This window comes from Boleophthalmus pectinirostris, unplaced genomic scaffold, assembly GCF_026225935.1.
Source record: "Boleophthalmus pectinirostris isolate CB_2022bp ecotype Guang Dong unplaced genomic scaffold, ASM2622593v1 HiC_scaffold_8, whole genome shotgun sequence".
Classification (NCBI taxonomy): domain Eukaryota; kingdom Metazoa; phylum Chordata; class Actinopteri; order Gobiiformes; family Gobiidae; genus Boleophthalmus; species Boleophthalmus pectinirostris.
In genome coordinates this window covers 40,974,235-40,984,721 of record NW_026571515.1, presented here as the reverse complement: position 1 = coordinate 40,984,721, position 10,487 = coordinate 40,974,235, and the positions used below count along the sequence as shown (strand labels likewise).

The window sequence follows — 10,487 nt, the reverse complement described above, 5'->3', positions numbered from 1 at the left end:
AAAATAAATAAATAAATCATAAAATAGCTGTAAATAAATATAATAAATTGTATTTATTAAAACACAAGTGATTTTAAAAAGTATTTGGGAAAAGTACTACTCAAATGAGAGTAACTTAAATTAAAGAGTAACTGTCAGGATGTCACATCTGCACACTCCTGTACACTCCTCTCCTGTACTCCTCTCCTGTACACTCCTCTCCTCCTGTACACTCCTCTCCTGTACACTCCTCTCCTCCTGTACACTCCTCTCCTCCTGTACACTCCTCTCCTGTACACTCCTCTCCTGTACACTCCTCTCCTCCTGTACACTCCTCTCCTGTACACTCCTCTCTCCTGTACACTCCTCTCCTGTACACTCCTCTCCTCCTGTACACTCCTCTCCTGTACACTCCTCTCCTGTACACTCCTCTCCTGTACACTCCTCTCCTCCTGTACACTCTCTCCTGTACACTCCTCTCCTGTACACTCCTCTCCTCCTGTACACTCCTCTCCTGTACACTCCTCCTCTCCTTGTACACTCTCTCCTGTACACTCCTCTCCTGTACACTCCTCTCCTGTACACTCCTCTCCTGTACACTCCTCTCCTGTACACTCCTCTCCTGTACACTCTTCTCCTGTACACTCCTCTCCTGTGTACACTCCTCTCCTGTACACTCCTCTCCTGTACACTCTCTTCTCCTGTACACTCCTCTCTCCTGTACACTCCTCTCCTGTACACTCTTCTCCTGTACACTCCTCTCCTGTACACTCTTCTCCTGTACACTCCTCCTCCTGTACACTCCTCTCCTCCTGTACACTCCTCTCCTGTACACTCCTCTCCTCCTGTACACTCCTCTCCTGTACACTCCTCTCCTCCTGTACACTCCTCTCCTCCTGTACACTCCTCTCCTGTACACTCCTCTCCTGTACACTTCTCTCCTGTACACTTCTCTCCTGTACACTTCTCTCCTGTACACTTCTCTCCTGTACACTTCTCTCCTGTACACTTCTCTCCTGTACACTCCTCTCCTTGTACACTTCTCTCCTGTACTCTCCTCTCTCCTGTACTGTACTCTCTCTGTCTCTCTCTGTACTCTCCTCTCTGTGTACTCTCCTCTGTTGTACTCTCCTCTCGTGTGTACTCTCTCTGTACTCTCTCTGTACTCTCCTCTGTTGTACTCTCCTCTGTTGTACTCTCCTCTCGTGTACTCTCCTCTGTTGTACTCTCCTCTCGTGTACTCTCCTCTGTTGTACTCTCCTCTCTGTCTGTTGTACTCTCCTCTGTTGTACTCTCCTCTGTTGTACTCTCTCCTCTTGCTCCTCTGTTGTACTCTCCTCTGTTGTACTCTCCTCTCGTGTACTCTCCTCCTCTTGTACTCTCCTCTGTCTCGTGTACTCTCCTCTCTGTTGTACTCTCCTCTCGTGTACTCTCCTCTCATGTACTCTCCTCTGTTGTACTCTCCTCTGTTGTACTCTCCTCTCGTGTACTCTCCTCTGTTGTACTCTCCTCTGTTGTACTCTCCTCTCGTGTACTCTCCTCTCTTGTACTCTCCTCTCGTGTACTCTCCTCTGTTGTACTCTCCTCTGTTGTACTCTCCTCTCGTGTACTCTCCTCTCGTGTACTCTCCTCTGTTGTACTCTCCTCTGTTGTACTCTCCTCTCGTGTACTCTCCTCTCGTGTACTCTCCTCTGTTGTACTCTCCTCTCGTGTACTCTCCTCTGTTGTACTCTCCTCTCTCTCGTGTACTCTCCTCTCGTGTACTCTCCTCTCGTGTACTCTCCTCTCGTGTACTCTCCTCTCATGTACTCTCCTCTCGTGTACAGTGCAGGTCCATCTATCTCCTGGTATCTGCTCCAGTCCCAGGGCTCCTCACATTAATTACGTGGATCTTCTCCAGAGCAGGTCCGTTCCTCGGCGCGTTCCTCGGCTCCTGCTCCTCCTCCGCTACGTGTGCGCTGACATCTTAAACTAATGGACTTCAACACCTACGCCAGACCCTCGCGTCACACTAATGAGCTACACAAAGACTCTTTACAAAAACAGATGAGGCCTGATCGTCGGATATGGGGAACGAGAAGAATCGTGAGGGTGTCAGACTCCCAGACACATTTGACTTTTGACCACACTGCACTTTACCAAGAAATCTACAAAAAGCGATTCACAAATGATGAACCCGATCGGTATTGTTAGAGACGAGATCCTAAAACATCCCTGAGTCTTGAGAGAGCAGAGGAGAAGAGATGGAGAGAGAAGAAGAGGAGGAGAGAGTGGAGGAGAGAGGAGAAGGATACAGAGATGGAGAGAGCAGGGGAGAGAACGGAAGAGGAGGAGACGAGATGGGGAGAGGGAAGAAAAAGAGGAGAGAGCAGAGGAGAGGAGGAAGAGAAGGATACAGAGATGGGGAGAGGGAAGACGAGGAGAGAGAAGAGAAGAGAACAAGGAGAGAGAAGAGAAGAGAAGAGAAGAGAAGAGAAGAGAAGAGAGAGGAGGATACAGAGATGGAGAGAGGGAAGAGGAGGAGAGAGTGGAGGAGAGAGGAGAAGGATACAGAGATGGAGAGAGCAGAGGAGGGAGGAGAGGAGATGGAGAGAGGGAAGAAGAAGAGGAGAGAGCAGAGGAGAGAGAAGACTGAGAGAGCAGAGGAGTGAGGAGAAGGATACAGAGATGGAGAGAGCAGGGGAGAGAACGGAAGAGGAGGAGACGAGATGGGGAGAGGGAAGACAAGGAGAGAGAAGAGAAGAGAACAAGGAGAGAGAAGAGAAGAGAAGAGAAGAGAAGAGAAGAGAGGAGGAGGAGGATACAGAGATGGATAGAACAGGGGAGAGAGCAGAAGAGGAGATGGAGAGAGAGAAGAAGAGGAGAAGAGAACAGAAGAGGGAGAAGGATACAGAGATGGAAAGCGCAGTGGAGAGATCAAAAGAGGAGGAGAGGAGATGGAGAGAGGGATGAAGAGTAGTAGAGAGCAGAGGAAAGAGATGGAGAGAGTAGGGAAAAGAGCAGAGCAAAAGAGGAGGAGAGGAGATGGTGAGAGGGAAGAAGAAGAGAGGGCTGAGGAGGAGGACACAGAGTTTCAGAGAGGGAAGAGGAGGAGAGAGTGGAGGAGAGAGGAGAAGGATAGGGAGATGGAGAGAGCAGAAGAGGAGGAGAAGAGATGGAGAGAGAGAGAAGAAGAGGAAGGAGGAGAAGGATACAGAGTTGCAGAGAGGGAAGAGGAGGAGAGAGCAGAGGAGAGAAAAGACTGAGAGAGCAGAGGAGCGAGGAGAAGGATACAGAGACGGAGAGAGCAGGGGAGAGAACGGAAGAGGAGGAGACGAGATGGAGAGGGGGAAGAAGAGGAGGAGAGAACAGAAGAAGGAGAAGGATACAGGGATGGAGAGAGGGAAGAAGAGAAGAGAACAGAAGAGGGAGGAGAAGGGTACAGAGATGGAGAGAGGGAAGAAGATGAGGAGAGAGAAGAGGAGAGAGGATGATACGGAGATGGAGAGAGCAGAAGAGGAGGAGAGGAGATGGAAAGAGAGAAGAAGAGGAGAAGAGAACAGAAGAGGGAGAAAGATACAGAGATGGAGAGAGGGAAGAAGAGGAGAGAGAACAAGAGAGAAGAGAAGGGTAAAGAGATGGAGAGATTGGGGGAGAGAGCAGAAGAGGAGGAGGGGAGATGGAGAGAGGGAAGAAGAGGAGGAGGGAACAGAGGAGAGAGGAGAAGGATACTGAAAGGGAGAGAGAAGGGGAGAGAGGAGAAGGATACAGAGATGGAGAAAGGGAAGAAGAAGAAGAGGAGAGGAGAAGGATACGGAAATGGAGAGAGCAGAGGAGGGGAGGAGATGGAGATAGGGAAGAAGAGAGGAGAAGAGAAGAGGAGAAGAGAGGAGAAGGATACAGAGATGGAGAGAGCAGAGGAGAGATCAGAAGAGGAGCACAGGAGATGGAGAGAGGGAAGGAGAGGAGGAGAGAACAGAGGTGGGAGGAGAAGGATACAGAGATGGAGAAAGGGAAGAAGAAGAGAGCAGAGGAGGAGAGGAGAGAGGTGTAACTATCGATGATTCACTGTTAACCTCTGAGGATGAGGAATAACAGTGTCAGTGCTCTACTAATATTTGAAATGAACATTTAACACAGACGAGGAAGAAGAGGACAGAGACAAGGAAGAAGAGGACAGAGAAGAGGAAGAAGAGGACAGAGAAGAGGAAGAAGACACAGAGACGAGGAAGAAGACACAGAGACGAGGAAGAAGACACAGAGACGAGGAAGAAGACACAGAGACGAGGAAGAAGACACAGAGACGAGGAAGAAGACACAGAGACGAGGAAGAAGACACAGAGACGAGGAAGAAGAGGACAGAGACGAGGAAGAGAGACACAGAGACGAGGAAGAAGACACAGAGACGAGGAAGAAGACAGAGACGAGGAAGAAGACAGAAGAGACGAGGAAGAAGACACAGAGACGAAGAAGAAGAGGACACAGAGACGAGGAAGAAGACACAGAGACGAGGAAGAAGACACAGAGACGAGGAAGAAGACACAGAGACGAGGAAGAGGACACAGAGACGAGGAAGAAGACACAGAGACGAGGAAGAAGACACAGAGACGAAGAAGAAGAGGACAGAGACGAGGAAGAAGACACAGAGACGAGGAAGAAGACACAGAGACGAGGAAGAAGAGGACAGAGACGAGGAAGAGGACACAGAGACGAGGAAGAAGACACAGAGACGAGGAAGAAGACACAGAGACGAAGAAGAAGAGGACAGAGACGAGGAAGAAGACACAGAGACGAGGAAGAGGACACAGAGACGAGGAAGAGGACACAGAGACGAGGAAGAGGACAGAGACAAGGAAGAGGACAGAGAGACGAGGAAGAGGACACAGAGACGAGGAAGAGGACACAGAGACGAGGAAGAGGACACAGAGACGAGGAAGAGGACAGAGACGAGGAAGAGGACACAGAGACGAGGAAGAGGACACAGAGACGAGGAAAAGGACACAGAGACGAGGAAGAGGACACAGAGATGAGGAAGAGGACAGAGAGACGAGGAAGAGGACACAGAGACGAGGAAGAGGACACAGAGACGAGGAAGAGGACACAGAGACGAGGAAGAGGACACAGAGACGAGGAAGAGGACACAGAGACGAGGAAGAGGACACAGAGACGAGGAAGAGGACACAGAGACAAGGAAGAGGACAGAGACGCTTACACCTCATGAGTGGACGTGGTTTATGGTTCTTCTCTCTTCATTACTGGGCCTATCCACATGAAACCAAAACGGACACGAAGTTCAGCGTCTTCAACTAAAGTCAAATTAAACCTTTTTTTTTTTTTTCACAGCCTCTTCAGAAAGTGGTGCCAATATTCAACCCCAAAGACGTGATTGTTGTCAGTCGAGAAAAAACTTAAAGGGATAGTTTGGATTTTTTGACATAAATCTGTCTGTCATCCCCGTCATCAGTGTTGTGCATCCACACCGACTTACCCCCCGACAGCGTCCGGTGAGCCCAGATACTGGCCCGTTTTGGTGCTGAGGAAAGTAGTTCGGCAAGTTGTGTGGGGACTGTATAATAAAGCGTTTTTCTTCTCAAAGCAATATGTGTTCAAAAAAAAAGTGATACATTTGCATCACAAAACCATCGTCCTCTAAAAAGTCAGACCTCATTATCGCTTGGCACTATTTTCTCTCCGTACGTATCACGGCGCGCGGCTGTCACTTGGCGGCCGCGCACGGATCCATCACTTTCTGCAGTTGTTCGGCAGTGTTTACATGCGCAGACGCCGCCACGCGAGAGAGCTAACGAGAGAGCTAACGAGAGAGCTAGAGCCAGAAGTATATGAGCCTGGTTCACTTTGTTTACTGCTCAGAATGTCAATAAAGACTTTGCCTTTACCACAAACCGAAGGGGAGATCTTTATGAACCCGAATATACTAATGCCAAAATTCAGCAGATGGAGTTAGAACGAGCAGAGAGAGAAGAGAGACAGAGAAGTGGTACAAGTTGACGCTGGAGCCGTGAGAGACTGAGTGAGCGACAATCACCATCACGTCATTTATAAACTCATATACAGCGAACATAGAGCCTCCACTGTGACTGAAGCATGGACGACTAATAGAAACATAGAATCATCCACACGTCCACGTAGCTGCTGCCAATAGTGTACGAGACATTTACAATAGTAATAACAGTCGACTTATAAAGTTAGGTTTTGTAGAAGCTTCACTGGTGATATGACACTGAGTGATTTACTGCACACAGAGTTACAGCTGATTCTTGAGTCTGTTCTCTTGTAAACGTAGCGGCACTTCTTCGTTCTTACCTGGTTTGGTTTCCACATTGAAGCCAAAGGCAAGAAGCCAAAGTTTCCTCAGCGCAAAGTCCGTGACAGGAAAACAGTGAAATGTGTGTGGAGATTCAAACAGATTTTTGTTGTTACAGCCTGGAGAATCAAGAGTTCGCACCATTTTTTAGATATATTCATATGTATCTTATACAAGCTTATATACTTCTGGCTCTAGCTCTCTCGTTAGCTCTCTCGCGTGGCGGCGTCTGCGCATGTAAACATTGCTGAACAACTGAAGAAAGTGATGGATCCGTGTGCGGCTGTCACCTGGCGGCCGCGCACAGTGATACGTACGGAGAGAAAATAGCGCCAAGCGATTATGAGATCTGACTTTTTTGGCGACGATGGTTTTGTGATGCAAATGTTTCACTCTTTTGAACAAATTTTGCTTTGAGAAGAAAAACACTTTATTATACAGTCCCCACACAACTTGCCGAACTACTTTCCTCAGCACCAAAACCGGCCAGTATCTCGGCTCACCGGACACTGTCGGGGGTAAGTCGGTGTGGATGCACAACACTGATGACGGGGTTGACATACAGATTTATGTCAAAAAATCCAAACTATCCCTTTAAGCCCTAAGATTCATATGATAAGACAAAATGATGTTCTGTGGAGACATGTAGATGACACGTAGAGACCGATGTGCACGCGTGTTTAGGGCGTCGTGCGTTTTTGCGGCGCGTCTTCAGGTGTCCACACGTCCAGGCTGTCAACGTCAGAAGATGAAAACGCTGAAGTTTTGGTGTAGGATGTGTCGTGTCAACCAATCAGGGACGACTATCCAGTGACGAAGGAAAGACGAGGAAAGAAGGAGAAGAAAGAGAAAGACTTTAACCCTAACCCTAAACCAGGACTGGACTAAGACTAAACCAAGACTAAACCAGGACTGGACCAAGACTAAACCAAGACTAAACCAGGACTGGACTAAGACTAAACCAAGACTAAACCAGGACTGAACCAAGACTAAACCAAGACTAAACCAGGACTGGACTAAGACTAAACCAAGACTAAACCAGGACTGGACCAAGACTAAACCAGGACTAAACCAGGACTGGACTAAGACTAAACCAAGACTAAACCAGGACTGGACCAAGACTAAACCAGGACTAAACCAGGACTGGACTAAGACTAAACCAAGACTAAACCAGGACTGGACTAAGACTAAACCAAGATTAAACCAGGACTGGACTAAGACTAAACCAGGACTAAACCAGGACTAAACCAAGACTAAACCAGGACTAAACCAGGAGTAAACCAGGACTGGACCAAGACTAAACCAAGACTAAACCAGGACTGAACCAAGACTAAACCAAGACTAAACCAGGACGGGACTAAGACTAAACCAAGACTAAACCAGGACTGGACCAAGACTAAACCAAGACTAAACCAGGACTAAACCAAGACTAAACCAGGACTAAACCAGGAGTAAACCAGGACTGGACCAAGACTAAACCAAGACTAAACCAAGACTAAACCAGGAGTAAACCAGGACTGGACCAAGACTAAACCAAGACTAAACCAGACTAAACCAGGACTAAACCAGGACTGGACGAAGACTAAACCAAGACTGAACTAGGACTAAACCAGGTCTAAACCAGGACTAAACCAGGACTTATCAAGGACTGAACCAGTGTGTCCAAGATCAGCGGTCCATGAATGTAAAGTGGAATCTGGACACTGTATTTAGTTTTTTTTTCTGTGTCCTGTTCAGTTTGATTTACGAGCAGAGAGTTTTGCACACCGCACTGCTGCTGCTCCACACATCCACTACACACACACACACACACACACACACACACACACACACACACACACACACACACACACACAGGGTCAATACAAAACCTGGTGAACCCTTTGAGGACCAGGTAACCAGAAAAGGACCTTTGAGGACCTTTTCCCATTAAAAAGATAAACTATTTTATTTGAAATTGTTAATCACTATGGCAACAGTCCTAATGTATCAAAATTCTTCAAGCAAGGGGGTTTTATTGAATGTTTTCAGTTTATAAAAGGCTTTTTTAAACATAAACTATGTTGCTATGGAACTTCTCAGTTCCATAGCAACACAAAGAAACAAACAACAGTTTTTAATTGTTATTGTTTGAATTAAACTACAGCCAAACATCAACTCTACACTGATCTGGTACAAAAAATACTTCAAGATGCTGGTTCCTGCGCACATGGCTCCTGAAGACACTCTGGAAGTGAGTTTACTCTGAGTATAATCGGTGTCGGCGGCAAGGTGAGGCATTTGAGGGCCGTGCCCCTCCTAGCGGCCACTGGTGCCCCAGCACAGGCCGTTATTATGACTATTTTAAAATGATTTTGATTGGCACATTTCACTTCGGGCTGAGGGCACAAACTTTACTGTGACATCAATGACATCACAGTCTGTTTATTTAGTGTAGTGTGATTGGACAACTGTCCTGTCACTCACGTCACGTCACGTCAACCTGCTGCGTCAACTCGTAGCAGCTTCACGATTAGCGGCAGCTGCTACTTTAGCCTAAAGCTCCACACAGGAAATGGCCTGGAGAGAACAGAGTCAAAGACACACGGACAGACCCGCCGCCGGGACCCGGGGCTTATTTAAGTCGGTCACTTTATTTAAGTCGGTCACTTTATTAAGTTGGTCACTTTATTTATTTTAGCTACTGTTGTGGTGAAAAGACTGGAAAGTGTTTGTCTTTTGGACACATGTGACTCAACTTTATGTTAGTAGTATGCAGTAACAGGGATACTGCGTTTACATGCCACAGTATCCCGGTTACTATCGGAATAAACCAGCTACAGTATCCTGGTTTCTAATAACCGCAACACTGAAACCGGGGTTACTGCATTTACATGCACCATGAAGAAACCAGGATACTCAAAAAACCCGATCATCCTCGGGACACTGATGTCCTGTAAACACACTCACTGAAGTGATCAGAAAGACCAAAATTAGGACTGTTGTCATAGCGATCAACAATTTAAACCAAATATAGCTCCTGAATGGAAGAAAAGTTAAGAATATTCTCTGCATCCTCTTCTCTGACCCTCTGACCCTCTCCTCTTTTCCTTCTGACTTTTTAAGCTCAAATTGTTTCTTTTCAGAATCCAGAGGAGAGGAGAGAAGAGGAGCAAGAGTTAGAGCAACCAGAAGAGACTGCGGAAGGTACTGAACCAGGTCTAGACCAGGACTTAACCAGGACTAAACCAGGACTACAACAAAACTAACTGCTGTATTTAAATGACTCTTGTGTTTTGTGTTTGCAGAAGCCTCCAGCTCCCAAAAGGCACCGGTCGAGCAGCTCAATCTAAACATCACGTAAGTCACTGTACTGATGCTCTGGGCTGATGTCATCAACAGTCCCTGGGGGCGTGATGCCAACTGGAGGCACTGCTGGTTCTGACGTGCCGCTCTTTACGTCTACGTTCAGACTGCAGGGCTTTAATGCTCAGTTTGGATTTTTTTTATGTTTTTTGCGAGGTCGTTCACATTTCCAGTTAAATGTGACTTGTGTGTTGTGATCTCCAGTGTGAATTTTAAAGGGCCCATCTCATGAAAAAATCAGCTTTCAGATGTTTCTACCTTCTCAGATTGATGTGTGGACGTGTTGTGTCGTGTTTCAGGAACGTGATGTGCTCAGCATCACTCAAACTGTCGCCTGAATCTCAGAAAAAAATCGCAACGACGGACGGAATGTGGAAATAAAACACGACATAAAGACTGACTAACGGACGATAACCAGGGACCATAAACCAGGTAACCAGGACTAAACCAGGACTAAACCAGACTAAACCAGGACTAAACCAGGAAACCAGGACTAAACCAGACTAAACCAGACTAAACCAGGTCTAAACCAGATAAACCAGGACTAAACCAGACTAAACCAGAACTAAACCAGACTAAACCAGGACTAAAAGGACTAAACAGGTCTAAACCTAAACCAGGACTAAACCAGGACTAAACCAGGACTAACCAGGAACCAGGACTAAACCAGGACTAAACCAGGACTAAAACCAGGACTAAACCGGACTGAACCAGGTCTAAACCAGGACTAAACCCCACCGGGACTAAACCAGGACTACTAACCAGGGTAAACCAGGAACCAGGACTAAACCAGGACTCTAAACCAGGACTAAACCAGGACTAAACCAGGGACTGAACCAGGTCTTAAACCAAACCAAAC

At 47.1% G+C, this 10,487-nt stretch overlaps 1 protein-coding gene and 1 long non-coding RNA gene across 2 annotated transcripts; both read left to right on the top strand.

Annotated features, from left to right (window-relative positions):
• Nucleotides 1–2,957: 2,957 nt before the first annotated feature.
• On the top strand, nt 2,958–4,148 carry LOC129412360 (uncharacterized; the record flags this gene model as incomplete). Its single annotated transcript, XM_055165948.1, has 3 exons — nt 2,958–3,035; nt 3,561–3,588; nt 4,120–4,148. Coding segments are annotated over exons 1-3 (135 nt in total), but the record flags the coding sequence as incomplete, so codon positions are not given.
• Nucleotides 4,149–8,423: 4,275 nt separating this feature from the next.
• LOC129412386 (uncharacterized) lies at nt 8,424–9,617 on the top strand. The gene is made up of 3 exons (XR_008633687.1): nt 8,424–8,516; nt 9,409–9,469; nt 9,571–9,617. It is a non-coding gene; the product is annotated as an uncharacterized LOC129412386 (long non-coding RNA).
• Nucleotides 9,618–10,487: the final 870 nt, after the last annotated feature.